The sequence below is a fragment of the Grammomys surdaster genome, unplaced genomic scaffold, assembly GCF_004785775.1.
Source record: "Grammomys surdaster isolate TR1022 unplaced genomic scaffold, NIH_TR_1.0 273, whole genome shotgun sequence".
NCBI classification, from domain to species: Eukaryota; Metazoa; Chordata; class Mammalia; order Rodentia; family Muridae; genus Grammomys; species Grammomys surdaster.
Window position 1 is genome coordinate 4,127,085 of NW_021604714.1, and position 15,654 is coordinate 4,142,738.

Below are 15,654 nucleotides of genomic sequence, written 5' to 3' on the forward strand. Positions count from 1 at the left end.
ACACACACACACACACACACACACACACACACACACACACACACACACAGACACAGAGAGGGGGGGAGGAGTGGGGAAGGGAGAGAGATAGGTTGTAAGAATTCTTATAGGTTTTACTCTGATTATTTTATCTACTGACTTTTGGAGATAATGTCTTATATACCCCAGGCGGGTGTACATAATTCCCTATATAAGGGAGGGTGACTTTGAACCTCTGCTCTTTCTGCTTCCACCTCTGAATGCTGGGATTTCAGGTAAGTACCACCATGCCTGGCTTATGTAATGCTTATGTAACCCAGAGCTTGTTGACGCTGCATAAGTACTCTATCCACTGAGCTGCATCTTCAGCTCCTGTTTTCTAAGATTTTAAAAAATATTTTCATTTTTAACTACATGCAGTTGTGTATCTCTTAACTGCTGAGCCATCCCTCCAGCCCATCTTCTTTGAATAACAGAGGCAGTGCATGGTCCCTGAAGAGCACTGGTGATACCTGTAAAGACTGAAACCCTCCTGAGCAGCTTTAAACTGTTCTGGGCTACAGTGTAACTCATTGGTAGAATATGTGCTTCTTAAGTTTGCACAACGACCCAAGTTCAATAAAATAAAGACAAAATAAGACTTTTCTTTGTGCACACAAACATACAGGCAATGCATGGTCTTACTCTTAAGTCTGTTAGCATGCATGTGCTGGAGTATGCATGTGAATGTTAAAGGCCTACTTGTGAGAGTTGATTTTCTTCTCACCATGGAGGACTGTGGGATCAGGGATCAAATTCAGGTGTCAGACTTTGGCAGGAAGAGAGCCTTTACCCACAAAGTCAGGGTCTCAAACAACAAAACAAAAAAGATATCTGCCCACCTCTGCCTTCCAAGTACTAGGATTAAAGGTGTGTGGCCTAATCTTGGGTCAAAAGGATCAGACATTAAAGGTCATTTTTGGCTAGGTAGCAAGTTTCTGGCCAACCTGGGATATATGAGACCCTGTCTCAAAAAATAAAAATAAAGAGACTGGAGAGATGGCTCAGTGGCACAGTACTCCTCTTACAGAAGATCACCAGGTCAGTTTCAGTCCCTAGCACCATACCAGGTGGCTCACTACCACTTGTAATTAAAAAAATAAGCCTTTAAACTGGGCACCGGTGGCTCAAGCCTTTAATTTCAATACTCGGGAAGCAGAGGCAAGCAGATCTCTTGAGTTTGAGGCCAGCCAGGACTACACAGAGAAACCCTGTCTTAAAAAAACAAACAAAACAAAAAAACACCTTTAAAAAAATAATACAAGAGCCGGGTATGGTAGCACACAGTTGTTTTGGTGTTATTTGTTTTTCTAGACAGAGTTTCTCCATGTAGCTCTGGATGTCAGGAAACTCACTCTATAGACCAGGCTGGCCTTGAACTCAGAGACCCATTTGCCTCTACCTTCAGAGTACGGAGGTTAAAGGTGTGGACCACCAGCACAGCCTGGCAGTGGAGAACACTTGTGACCCAGTGCTTAGGAGGTGGACACAGGAGAACTAGGATTTCAAGGCTACACTTAGATACATGAGACCCTATCACACACTGAGCTTCTATGTTTGCTATTCAAGGGTGCAGCTGGAAACGGACTTGAAGATTGAGAAGGAATGGAGGCAGACTTTGCAAGAAGATCTTCAAAAGGAAAAAGATGTCCTATCTCATCTTAGACACGAAACCCAAAAAATCATAAGTCTTAAAAAAGTAAATAGTGGTAAATTTAAATTTTACATCTTGACAAGTTGTTGGAGGCAGGATTTCATACTATAGTTCAGACTACCTTTGAACTCTATAGAAAAATCTGGCCTTGAACTCACAGCAGCTCAGTCTTGGCCTCGGGAGTACTGGGACTAAGACATGAACCACTGTGCCCGACTTCTCCGTTAGCTTATATAAATGATTTGGGGGCTGAGGGGATGGCTGTCAGTAAAGTGCTTGTAGGATCTGTAGTCTCAGCTCTGGGGAGGCATCCCAGGCACCGGCCACCCAGTCTAGCCTAACGTGTGAGCTGCAGGCCAGTGAAAGGCTGTCTCAGAGAGGTGGCAGGCAGTCTTCAGTACGACCACCAGGGCTATCCTCCAGCCTCCACATGCACCTGCACACAAATGTATACATCTTTTAAAACAAGATGCTTTAAGCAATTTACATGTCCACGAGTAAACAGGATATACTGGTCATCTTAGGAATGTGAGTAAGGAGGTTGTACTAAGTAGGCTGAGGCAGGAGAATCAGAAGGTTAAGGCTAGCCTAGTTACAGTGACTTCCAGGACAGTTTGAGCTAAGATTCCAGCTCTCACACCATATCTAACTCGAGCTGCAGGGTCTGATGCCCTTTTCTATCCTCTGGGCATCAAGCATCTACATGGAAACACATACATGCAGGCAAGAACACTCACATATACAATTCTTTTTTTAAAAAGAGAAATGGAGGGAGGTGGAAAGTATCCAAGCTTGACAGAATACTCCTGTAATACCAGCACTTGGGAAATAAAAGCTCAAATCAATCAGAACAAAGCTCAAAGATATTCATACTTTCCTAATTAATGATACATGCATAGTTTGGAGGGTTGTTTTTTTTTTAACTATATTTTCTGTTTTCTATTGAAGGAGTTTCTTAACCTCCAGGATGAAAATCAACAATTGAAAAGAATATATCACGAACAAGAACAGGCTCTGCAAGAACTTGGCAGCAAACTCTGCGAGTAATTCCTCTCTCTTCCTTCAGCTAAGTGCCCACACGTGTGTGAAAGACATGCATACCACATCAGCTGTGCAAAGGGGCTTGCGTATGGGGACACAAAAAGCAAGACTAGATTCTCTAAAGGCATTTTAGTAGTTCTGAGCATCCCAGTAGACACTGGCTCTGAAAGGTTCCAACAAGTGAGAGCAAAAACTATTGCTTGAGTTCTTCAGTGATAAAGAATCCAGAGACATAATTTTGTCAGGACAACAAAAGCTGAATTTTGAAAATGTCCAGGGCTATCAGACAGAGCCAGGTATGTTGCGAAGGAAAGGTAGTTTTTATGCCTGCAGGGTCAAAGCTTACCATGATTCAGTGTGATCCTGTAGTAGAATGTTATTGGGATCCATAGTGAAAAGGAAGTCAGGAAAGGCTGTAATCTCAGCATTTTTGGGAGGGAGACAGGAATTCAAGTCACCCTCAGTTACACAAAGAATCAGGGCCAGCCTTGAGATCATGAGAGGCTGGAGAGATGGCTCAGCAGTTATGAGCACTGGATACTCTTCCAAAGATGCTGAGTTCAATTCCCGGCAACCATATGGTGAGACTCACAACCATGTATGAGATCTGGTGCCCTCTTCTGGCATGCACTCATATACATAAAGAAACTACTTGCTCCTCTTCAGAGGACCCTAGGGTAAATTTCTAGCACCTACATGGTAGCCCACAACCATCTATGACTCCAGTTGTAGGGAATCTAGTGGCTTCTTTCTGACCTTCAGGCATAATGCATGCATATGGTACACATACATACATGCATGCAAACATTCATACACATAAATAAATCTTTAAAAATAAATGGATGGAGGTGGGAAATATCTAAGAAAACCAACATTTCAATTTTTAATTTTAGGATTGTGTTCTCTCTCCCTTTATTCCTCCTCCTGAGAAATGATATTGGTATAGTGTCTGGTATTAAATTCCTGGGCTCATGTGACTCAGTGTCAAAAATAGGCTGGACCATGTGCCATTAATCCAGCCACTTCAAGTGTAATTAACAGTTACTCTGGTAAGAAAATTAGAACATGTTTAGGGCTCAACAGAGGGAAAAATTATATACCATGTAACCATTTAGTATGATGTAACAAATGTTCAGTAACAACTAGTAGCCTCAAGCCTTCAGTATCTATTAGTGAGAAGAGAGCTAGTCCATTGAAAATGCAAGCTAGTTGAGTGTAGCAGGCCTTATCTGTAATCTGACTTGAGGCCAGCCTGGGTTATGGAATTTCAGTGGTGTTGCAAAAACAAAATGTAACATTTACACAAGTAGTCAAGAATGACCTTGAACTTCTTCTGACCTTCCTGCTGTATAACTTCCCAAGAACTAGCAGGTGTAGGCCACGGCACCTGGGTTTATATGGGCGGGGAATCTAATAGAGGGATTTGTACAGCACTTTCACAAATATACACATACACAGAAGCTTTTGAAAAATTCAGTTGCAGATTGTGAGACTATTTCAACAAAAACCAAAATCAAGTTGTGGAAATCTCAAACACTGATTTTTGTTTTAGGACATTTAGAAAAAAAAATCCCCTTAGTCAGAGACTGTTAGGATCTAAAATTATATGCAATGAAAAAATAAGCTGTGAAATATTAGGTGTTCTGTATTTACATGCATACTAAAACTTGGACCCGTTTGTAATGTTTTTAGATCTAAACTTAAAATAGACGATATAAAAGAAGCCAACAAAGCGTTACAGGTGAGTAAATAGGTTTGGGAGTACAGCTGAAAGCTTTTTAGTTGGTAAACCTGGAATGTTTGGAAATGGGAATGTTGGGGACCCGTGGTTTGGTCTCAGCATCAGAAGAGTGTGAACAGAGGTGGCAGCCCTGAAGGGGAGTGGGCGGGGCAGCTGCTCTAATATTCTCTTACTATCTCCATCGTTACTGACATGTTTAAAAAGAAGGGAATGTTACTGTCTGTTAGAGGATGTATAATGATCCTGGTGAACAATGACTCTATAATGCTACTTTAGTGGTAACACGTTCTCAATTTACATCCTTCTAGAAAAGGCTTCTTTCTGATGCGTATGCTGCTTTGACAACGTGTTACTTTAGGTGCCTGAAAGACTCCTATGACCTATGAATGAGTGATAGCTTTTTACTCCTAATCACCTATCCATTTTTTTCCCCCCAGAGACAGGGTTTCTCTGTGTAGCCCTGGATATCCTGGAACTCTATGTAGAACAGGCTGGCCTTGAACTTACACAGATCTGTCTGCCTCTGTCTCCTAAAGGTGTGTACCACCATGCCCAACTACACAGAGAAACCCTGTTTTGAAAAACAAATAAGTCGGGCTGTGGTGGCGCATGCCTTTAATCCCAGCACTTGGGAGGCAGAGGCAGGCGGATTTCTGAGTTCAAGTCCAGCCTGGTCTACAGAGTGAGTTCCAGGACAGCCCAGGCTATATAGAGAAACCCTGTTTCGAAAAACAAAAAAACCAACCAAACAAACAAAAAAAGTAAGGTTAGGTGTTATTGATTTGAACATTAACATCTTTCCCTATTAGGGACTGGTCTGGCTAAAAGACAAAGATGCAACCCACTGCAAGCTTTGTGAGAAGGAATTTTCACTCTCCAAAAGAAAGGTAAGAGGAATGAAAGTGATTCTAAACAGTTTGGCAACAAAAATGGCTTCTAATTCAGTTTTATTTTCCCCTGATTTTTCCATTTACTAGCACCACTGTAGAAACTGTGGGGAAATTTTCTGTAATGCCTGCTCTGACAACGAGCTGCCTTTGCCCTCTTCACCAAAGCCAGTTCGAGTGTGTGATTCCTGTCATGCAATGCTCATTCAGAGATGTTCCTCTAATGTGCCGTGACACGGGAACTCATGCTCCTGCACAGAAGCACCTGCAGTGAGGGAGGGCTGTGCACAGCAGTGCCAAGTCAGCGCTGTACCTCGCCTCCAGCTAACACACAGGTTTCTAAGTTCTATGGGTTAGTATTCCATTCCTGTACTTAATCAGATTTTAAGATAGCATGTTTGATCACTACTCAACATCAAGTAACCTTTAACAAAAGGTCAGATAGCAGAGCTAATGCACAGTTGCCTTACCTTATAGAGGCCTTCTTGAGAACAAGGCCACAGCTCATTTGCTTCTGAACTGTTGAGTTGGCACCTGATGGTGCCCGTATATCTCTTAATGCACTTTAAAATTGTCACAGTTCTCAGAGAAAAACTGGAAATGCATTCACTTTATGTTACATGCCAATTTAACATTGTTTTTTGAAATGGTGGCTCATGCCTTTAATCCCAGCACTTGGGAGGCAGAGGCAGGTGGATCTCTGAGTTTGAGGCCAGCCTGGTAGACAGAGCAAGTTCCAGGTCAGCCAGAGCTACACAGAGAAACCTTGTCTTAAAAAGAAAAAGGGGCTGGTGAGATGGCTCAGGGGTTAAGAGCATCAACTGCTCTTCTGGGGGTCATAAGTTCAAATCCCAGCAACCACATGGTGGCTCACAACCATCTGCAATGGGATCTGATGCCCTTATATGGGTGTCTAAAGACAGCTACAATGTACTTGGGGACGGAGCAAGAGAGAAAAGGGAAGGGGGGAAAAAAAGAAAAAAGAAAGGAAGAAAAGACAGATTGAATCAAAGTTGTTCATTTATTACCATGAACTTTGCCTCAGCACTGAAGTGCTGGGGATACAGGTGTGTGCTTCCATCCCAGGCCTGTCTATTCTTCATTGTCTGGTAAGATTCTAATTTAGTTGTATCTATTTGCTTGCTCTTCTCCCTTCTCTACAATGGAAAAGACCAACGATTTTATCCCATCCTTTTCTTTTTACTTGTCCATACCTTTCATATAGTGGACTACAGGATCAGTGATCTGGCCTCTAGCTTTTCCTTCACTTTTTAAGGGGAAGTTTTACTAATAACCATCATCCTTATCACAGATTCTGTAAAGGGTCAGATTCCAAAGGAGAAACCATTCCTTCCCAGGGAACAGAGGGAAAGAGTGAGACCACAGGACTTTAAAGACTGATTCTAAACATTAAAAATAAGAGAGTTTAAAACTTTGCCTTTGCTATGAAAGAATTAAGTTTCTCCACCCTCAGTTCTCTTAAGAACTTCTAGGAAGCATTACATTGGTGTGTTTACACTTACAATAGAATTTCACCCAATGTGTATCAAGTACCTTTATGCTATGGTCTTAGGTAGATAGTGGTTCCTTATTTTTTTTAAGCAGAGGGGGGAAAAAAGCATTAAGTTACTTATCATGACCATTTAGGATCTTAAATATATTAACTTCCAGTCTTGTTCTTTTAAATCTATAAACCTTTCAAACTCTAGCGATTTTACATTCCCAAGAACACTGTTCAGTGTTTGGGTACTTTTATGATCCCCTTTTCTGTAGGATCTTTTCATTTGCTGTGTTTAAGTTTTTATAAACTGCCAAAATTACAAAACTAGTATTTACCAGCTTCTGTGGTCTGACAGATTTCTAGATGTCTCTTCTTTTGGAGACAGGGAAACCAATCCCAAGTCGGCCTCCAACCTGGTGTGCAGCAGGGGAAGCCCTTCAACTGCCTCTCTGCCTTCCACACCTCCCAGCTGCTGAGATTATAGCTGTCTGGTGTTTGTATGTGGTGCCGGGGATGGAAGCCCTGACTTTGTGCACATTGGCCTGGTACTCTACCAACTGAGTCACTCCCTGACCCAGATGCCATTTGTTGAACATGGACAGAAATGGTCTTGAGACAGCATTAAGACATTAAGGCAGGAAAGGAGGACTACCACAAGTTTCAAGAACAGCTTGCCGGGTCCATCCCTATGCTATATATGCACAGTGAAAACCTGGCACAAAAATTAGAAAGGGGGGGGAGAATTCTTGAACCACTCTATACTGATGGGGATGACTAACATTTTTTTCTGACTGTTGAAAGTGAGCATAAATGAAAAAATTTCAAATGCTTTATTATGTGCTTTTTATTACGACTCAAAATTTGTATCATAAACACAGGCCTTTTCTGGAGCAGCATTAACTTGTTCCCCACTGTGTCTGAGATAAGAATATAGCTCAGTGGTAAAATGTTTGCTTATTGTGGCTATTAAGAGCCTGGGTTCTCAATTCACTTCACAGTACTATCACCAACACCAAAAAAACCTCCCAACTTTAAATTTAGGATATCCTACTCATTATAGAACATTCACAATCCTTGTTTTGCAGAAAACATCTGTCACTCCCTTACTTCCCTAGCCAGGACTACCACAAGGATGTAATCATGGTGCCAAGGAATTGCAATTGTAATTCTGATCTGTAATGTTTTTAAAATAAATGTGATTTTATAAAACGGAGATCTAGGAAATTAACAATTATTTTTATTGCCTTAAAAGATTTGTTCTTATCTGTTTATCTGTGTGTGTGTGTGTGTGTGTGTGTGTGTGTGTGTGTGTGTGTGTGTATGTGTGTGTATATGCCATGTGTGTGCAGGTGACCAAGGAGGCCAGAAAAAGGTACTGGATTCATTGTGATCCACCCGATGTGGGTGCTGGGAACCAAAAGGCCCCTCTGAATGAGCAGCAAGTACTTCTAACCACTCCACTTAAGTCCTCTCCAGCCACCTGCTTTGAGATTTTAAGAAGGTAACCTTTGAAGTGCTTTTGACTTCTGTGCCAGCATGCATACTAGCTCATCGGTGTATAGGCGCCAAGTTAAACCTCTAAGTCAGAGACTCACAGTTTCAGGCCAATAGGATCCAAGTGACTTGCTGGGGCAACTCTCTTGTCTTAGTATGGGGAAAAACCACTCCTTTGCAGTCACTTGATCAGAAACCTCAATTTGGCATCCAACAGTACTTGCCTTTGCCTCCCAAGTGCTGGGATTAAAGGCATGGTGATGCTCTATACCAATGCATTGTAGCCAATAACCAACACAAAGCACTCTAGGATAGACATCATTCCTTTATCTCCTAGGTTGACATTTATTACATTAATAACATGTCTAGCAAAAACAAGCAGCAAGTTCACTAATTGAGTTCACGCTGACAGGTTCATTTTGATCCATTAGCCAACTTGGGGAAAAGTCTTATTATCAAAGCGATAAAAGATTAGCAGAAAGCACCCTTTCCTAGCTGCACAGAGTGAGTACTTAACTACTCAAAGCCAGTTTGACAAAACCAGCTACAACGTTGTTTTACGTTTTCCTAACTAGTCATTTACACCACTAAAGACCCTGTTTTCTTGGGTGAGAAACTGAAAATACAAGTAAGCATATACCCACCATAGTAAATACCCACATATCTACATTGAGTTTTTCTGTCATTATTGAGAATTGAGAATTTCAAACTACTCCAACAAACTATCAAGTTTTGGGAACATTTTTGGTATCTTAGTCAAGTGCTATCAGGGTTTTAAAATCTCCGGCTATAATTTTAACTGATACTCCCACCTCCCCTCCCCTGTTAATGATACAATTGTGAATATTTAGAACCTAGATACCTCTTATAAATTACTCAGAGCTATGCCTGATAAATGAGACTGAAAAGAGAATAGAGAATTAGCTTAACTTACGTTCCTCAAACCACCTGAACATATCGTTAGGCTTTTTATTTACATTGGGTCTGAGAGTGAAAGTTAGTGCTATCCCAGATGACTACTTTATTAAGACTTGCAGTCTTACCCTCTAATACTGCACTATGCTAACAGTAAAATGCATCATCCCAAATCTTATGAAGGCAGCACATCCTTAGGAGTACTTATATATAAAAAGTAGCAACATCAATGACTTGAATATAAAAATTTATTTTAAGTCAAAGTATGCAACAAATAAAACCTACAGAAAACATTTTCCCATCACAGCTTTACCAAATAATATCTTGAAAACACATTCCTTCAGTCATTATAAAGTTCTTGAAATACAAAAGAAATGAAATCTGTAAGAAAGTCTAGTAAAGCAGGTGTGTTAGGATGTGCACGTTGGGGTGGTGCTGTCAGTACATCCCACGCCATCCACCTCCACTCATTCCACCTTGCCCATAGTAACCTCCACTGCCTCCACCACCACGACCTTAAGAAGACAGCAAGAACCGCCCATCAGGAGACATCCATGAGTTTAAATGAAGGACACTACCAGGATACAGAAACAACTCCTTACCGTAGCCTCCCAAGCCATCAGGGGCGCCATAGCCTCCGCTGTAGCTGTTCCCCATCCCCATTCTCCCAACAGACCCGTAGCCTCCTTGATTATCTGCGCATAGAAAAGAAGCAGCAGAGGATGATTGCCTTGCAGAGTAGCCAACACTTGCTTATTCTACAAAATGTATACACCTAGGTTTTGGAACGATATGCTGAAGCACCAAGGAAGGAGGACTGTTGAGTTTTGGGCCAGCCTGTGTTACAGAGTGAGATGCTACCCATCATAAATACAAAACTATACTTACCCATTCCATCTCTGCCGTAGCCTCCCATTCCAGAGCCTCCCATTCCAGAGCCACCTCCAGGGGTGGAATTCAAGAAGAGTTCAATGTATCGATGTTCTTAAGAAAGGAGAAAAAAAAAAAAAGGAGAAAAAGGTAAGAGTAGTAGAGAAAGGTATGCTGGATCAAAGGTATCAGAGGTCAGTTAGATAGTATTTAAATAGACTTATCCATAAATATAGAACTCAGACAGTCATTAAAGTTTAAGCATTATTAACAGGTCAAATGATTTTAAATCCTAGGGTCTACTACAGGCACTTTAATAAGTATTTTATTAACTGCACACACCTATAAAACAAGCATACCAAAGATACCACTTACGCATGTTGTTTTTATCTTTAGACATGGCAGCCACTGCATCTTCATGTGTCACAAACTCTACATCTGCCTCGCCTGTTGCTCTGCCATCGGCTCCAATATCAATATGAACGCGTATTGGATTGAGTGGTGAGAAGAACTAAATAGAAGTTATTCATTTTAAAGTTCCAGTTATTTAAAAGTTATCACATACCTTAATTTTTTTCCTAGTCCACTAAAATAAACTACTCAGTCTCTAAAGGCTGCAGCACTGTGGAGGTAGGCTAGTCGTCCTTTGCCACAGAAGTGGTCAACTTAGCTCCCACAGGGAAGGAGTACATATTTTTAAAGGCAAAAAGCACTTCTGTTTTAAAAGTTAGGTAATACTAAATTTTAAATGAAAATTGTGCAACTGTGGGATACAGCTCCATGATAAACATGCTTAGGAGTATCTGAGTTCGGGATTGCTTCAGACCCTACTACTGAAAGCAAGTTCCTCCCTGGCTGACTGACTATTCTTAAACAGAGTGGGGGGTTTGTTATTTTTAATGCATTTTTTTTTTTACCTGCTTAAAAATATCATTAGGTCAGCACCTAATGGGCACAGAACGACTGTGTGTGCATTAGGCAAATAATCAATCACTAAGTGACAACCCTAGCCTGAATCTCAACAAATAAAATAGATGAGTCAGCTGGGCATGGTAGCTGTAATTCTAACATGCTCAAAGCCAAGTTAGCATTTGCAAATTCTAGCCCAGTTTGGTAATTATTACTAAAAAACAAACAAAAACCCAAACACTATAAAACCACAGTTACTCACATTAGCAATATCATTTTCAGTCGCACGGAAAGGCAGCCCTCTCATGTGCACAAAATGACCACCATGGAAACCTGAACTTGCATCACCAGCTCCACCATAGCCATGTCCTCCCATAGGGCCTAGGTTATAAACCATTGTGGGGTCACATAAATATATCCATATAAATCTCCAAAGCAGTGCACTGACACAAGTTTCCATTAACCTATCAAAGTTGCCTTACTACTACTGGAAAGTTACCTAATTACTACTGAAACTTTACAAAGGAAACAGTAAAATCCATCCAGCATGACAATACTCTGTTTACCTCTTCCGTCTCTCATCCTGTCATCAAAGCCGTCATTTCCATAGCCATAATTATTATAGCCACCATAGTCATCGAAACCTCCATAGCCTGTGTAAAATGTAAGGAAAAAGACAGACAACTCTAAGCCACTGTTTTGTAAAATAGCTTACAAAATCATTTTGTAGTCAACTGTCTTAGCTTCTTCATTAATGTTTGCAGCTGACTGCATATGAGAAAAAGTTAACACTTGATGGAAATTTACAGAGGATAAATTCAAACACAATATGAAAACCAAGTATTATCTTTATGCCAGGAAGAGAACATGCCAATCATCTTTATTTTTATTTCTACACTAAGTTCTTTAGGTGTCGATCAGTATATGCATCAGTCAAGTTCTACCAGATGGTCACGAACATCCCACAACCTCATGACCAGGTTTTGAAACCTCAAAGGTACTGGAATTACTGCCATTTCTGTATTTCTTGACAAAGTGTCAGGAACACCAAGAAAATGACAACAGAGCCTTTGCTCATAGACACACATACCACCATCATAGCCATCACCTCCTCGTCGTATTCTGTCATACATACTTCCACGCCCAGCTCCATAATAACCCCCTCTTCCTCCTATTGGTCTATCATATGGTCCCGGTCGCTGTCCCAGCAATCTTCTTGGTGGATCATAAAATCCTTTGATTTCACTCCTGCTACTCCTGAAGATCTCAATATACCTATTTAAAAATGTTTTAAGGTACAGGTTTCAGCATAGATGCATTAGAGAGTAAATTAGATAGTGGACAAAATGCAGTAAGTTTCTTTATATCTAGGTACATATCCCAATTTAAATTGCCTAAATAAACCATACGATTAACATTTTTTACACCTACAAACTTAAATATTTAAGTTTTACATAGACAAATGAGTCATTTGAAACACTGAATTAGGAATATATTTTTAGTTTGTTTCCTTTAGTACAAGATAGGCATGTAAAAAACAAAAACAAAAAAAAAAAAAACCAGGTGATTATACAAAAATAAATTTAACAACATCCTACAAAGAAATGGAAACAATCTAATTTTAATTTAAACTATAAGCATTAATTCCCCACCCAAATCTGTAGTTACCATGTTAAATTTAGGTAATTATCAATTCTTTAAAACTACCCCCAAAAATGTTATGTTTACCCCCCCATTTAAGCAATAGCGACCCACAACCCCCAAAAATAAAAATTTAACACCATCCCAAACTCTCCATCCCCACCTGTGCCCTATTCTTTCCTTGTGTTTCCCCAGAGCATTTTCTGCTATCTCCTTTGAAGCAAACTGCACGAAGGCCTCCCCTGTGCTTCTCCCCTGGTAGTCCATCGTCAATGTTATCCCATTTGGCACGATTTCCAACCCTTTAACCCAAGGACAAATACCCCATCAAGGGGAACAGTGTTAAAGGCTGAAACATTCCCATCTGAATCAAATATTTAAAACAAATCTAAACAAAACAAAACAAAGGCTTAGTTTCCCATCACCCCATAATACAAATGGAATATTCTTCAAATATCATGGATTAAATACTTTCTGTGACCAGTGTCTTAAAATTATATTTCTAAAAGCCCACTACACGAAAAACTACCAATCATTTAAGTGTGCTCCCAATGGTAACTCACAGCCCATGTCGTCAGTTACTCTCAGTTAACTATACTGTACAGCATCAATGGTTACACAGCCTACACATGCTCTACTCAATAGTAACTGGAGCACATTGCCCATTTTACTGTATAACCCAGATTATCACAAAACTAAGTTCTAAAATCAAATGGGTTCTATAAATTAAAAAACAATAACAGCTAATAAAAAACACATACAATTAAAATACTACTAAACTTTGACTAGTACTAGAGGTACCTTGAAAGAACTGAACTATTTCCTCTTTGCTGCAACCAAATGGCAGTCCACGAAGTCGCACTGTGCCATCACTAGCGTCATTTGGACCATTATGTTTCATAACCCAATCCATTTCAATACCGCTTGATTTAAATGCTATGAAAATAAACAAGCACATAAAGCAGTCAATCACAACACACTCTTACCAAGACTCGAACAACTCTGACAAGAGTCACAGCTCAAAATGCATGCAAAAGTTAAAGGGACTCCCGGGACAATCAGAAACAGTAGTCTATTAACATGCTTCTTTGGGGTAGGGTAGGAAAAGGCAATGAAATTCACCCCCCTCCTACCAAACAACCCTGAAGATCTAATAAGACTTGTAGAATTTTACCACCAGAGTAAAATGTGCTGTAACACACTCTATCCTTTTCCTCACTCCACACTAACTGTTTTACTAATGTTGACCCAAAGCTCTGAAAACTTGGTTTTGCAGACAGGGTGTCACTATATATCTAATTTGTTTCTGTTTTTAAACAAGGATCTTCGCCTTTAATCCCAGCACTTGGGAGGCAGAGGCAAGCAGATCTCTGAGAGTTTGAGGCCAGCTTGTCTACAAAGTAAATTCCAAGATAGCCAGGGCTGTTCTCTGTCTCAAAAAACAAACATCAACAAAAAGAATACAAAACAAGAAACAAACCCAAAAGATCCAAGAGTCTCAGTAGTCCAGGTTAGCCTTGAACTTCAAGTAGTCCTGCCTTAGTTACAGAGTACTAAGATTTCCTGAGACAACTGCCCAACTGCAAAGGTGTATATATAGATACTAGCTGTCTATTCATATTTGAGGTTTTGAGTATAAAAACGACTACCGTAGCCAGGTGGAGCTCTATAACTTGGACAGGACTCACAGATGGGATTACAGGTGCTACCACACCAGCTTAGGATATAGTCCTTCCCTCCAACAAGAGGACTATACTTCATCACAAAAAGCACTGGCTTCTCTTGCAGAGGACCTAGCCTCTATTCCCAGCACCTGCATGGGAACCTTGTATAACCCTAGTTTCCCATGGATCCAACACTCTTTGGGTTTTCTATCCATGTGGTGTACATAACATACAAGCAAGCAAAACATTCGTAAAATTAAAATACGTGGGGGAAAAAGACTAGTATTTCAGTAGCAAACACAAGAGAGAAAGCTCTTTTGTGTGTCTAAAACGTAACACACCAGTTTTGCCAAATAAAGTTCTTATGAAAACAAGAACTCTGAAAAACAGTATACTGCTAATAACTTTTATTTAAGAATCGTTTATTTCAGTTAATTAATCTGGTGTATGTGCTCATAACTCAGTGCAGAGGAAAATTTTTGTTCAACAGTTCTGACTTCAATTAACAAAATTTTACTGGGCAAAAACCGATTTGGACAACAAATTATCTCACAGGGTGACTTTCCATTCCAAGTAAAGAAAGTAAGGAAGCAGCCTTGCTCTAATAGACCTTTTAGCTCAATTCTAGAATCCTACTAAAACCCCAAGGCCGGTTTGTTCTGATCCTCAGTATAGTTTTCAGAGGCTATGTAACACTTTACTATTTACAATACCCAATCTTTGTAACAGTGTCATAAACTAATCACTACTCTGCTTTGGGGATCCCAACTGTTCTCATGCCACTAATTTAAGAGCTTGAGTTAGGAGACCAACCCGAGTCACATTCTCCCCACCCCACCAGCTATGTAGGTGCAGTCCCTTGCTCGTAGCCCAGGGATGCTAAAAAGGAAGGATGGTTTGGGCCTAGGTAGCCAGGGTAAGCAGCAAAACACTAACCACAAAACCTCCAAGTGTTAGGACCAATTTAAAAATACCAGCAGTTAAAATGAAGCCAGCTTTAGTAACACTCAGACTTTAAATAGAAAACAAAAATTTCTCGAGGCCAGCCTGGTCTACAGAGTGAGTTCCAGGACAGCCCGGGCTACACAGAGAAACCCTGTCTCGAAAAACAAAAACAAAACAAAACAAAAAAACCAAAAAGTGTTTTTAAAACTGAATTGTAGCCGGGCGGTGGTGGCGCACGCCTTTAATCCCAGCACTTGGGAGGCAGAGGCAGGAGGATTTCTGAGTTCGAGGCCAGCCTGGTCTACAGAGTGAGTTCCAGGACAGCCCGGGCTACACAGAGAAACCCTGTCTCGAAAAACCAAAAAAAAAAAAAA

General features: G+C 40.4%; 2 protein-coding genes across 8 annotated transcripts in view; one reads left to right on the forward strand and one right to left on the reverse strand.

The window, feature by feature from the left end:
- Rufy2 (RUN and FYVE domain containing 2) overlaps positions 1-8,055 on the forward strand; it is a 33,003-nt gene extending 24,948 nt beyond the window's left edge. Inside the window, exons 14-18 of the mRNA XM_028776767.1 lie at positions 1,588-1,717; positions 2,621-2,715; positions 4,406-4,454; positions 5,264-5,341; positions 5,432-8,055. Coding sequence (XP_028632600.1) covers positions 1,588-1,717; positions 2,621-2,715; positions 4,406-4,454; positions 5,264-5,341; positions 5,432-5,575 — 496 coding nt within the window. The 3' untranslated portion in view covers positions 5,576-8,055. The remainder of the gene's footprint in view (positions 1-1,587; positions 1,718-2,620; positions 2,716-4,405; positions 4,455-5,263; positions 5,342-5,431) is intronic.
- Positions 8,056-9,481: 1,426 nt separating this feature from the next.
- Hnrnph3 (heterogeneous nuclear ribonucleoprotein H3) overlaps positions 9,482-15,654 on the reverse strand; it is an 8,165-nt gene continuing 1,992 nt past the window's right edge. For 3 of the 7 annotated variants that reach the window (XM_028776801.1, XM_028776802.1, XM_028776803.1), the window contains exons 2-9: positions 13,473-13,607; positions 12,835-12,973; positions 12,121-12,305; positions 11,597-11,683; positions 11,293-11,411; positions 10,497-10,632; positions 10,140-10,235; positions 9,482-9,946 (exon numbers count right to left, since the gene is read on the reverse strand). In XM_028776801.1, coding sequence (XP_028632634.1) covers positions 9,768-9,946; positions 10,140-10,235; positions 10,497-10,632; positions 11,293-11,411; positions 11,597-11,683; positions 12,121-12,305; positions 12,835-12,973; positions 13,473-13,584 — 1,053 coding nt within the window. In that variant the 5' untranslated portion in view covers positions 13,585-13,607 and the 3' untranslated portion in view covers positions 9,482-9,767. Of the gene's footprint in view, positions 9,947-10,139; positions 10,236-10,496; positions 10,633-11,292; positions 11,412-11,596; positions 11,684-12,120; positions 12,306-12,834; positions 12,974-13,472; positions 14,066-15,654 lie in introns of those variants that run through there. The other 4 variants (XM_028776805.1, XM_028776800.1, XM_028776804.1 and 1 more) reach the window with 4 other exon arrangements.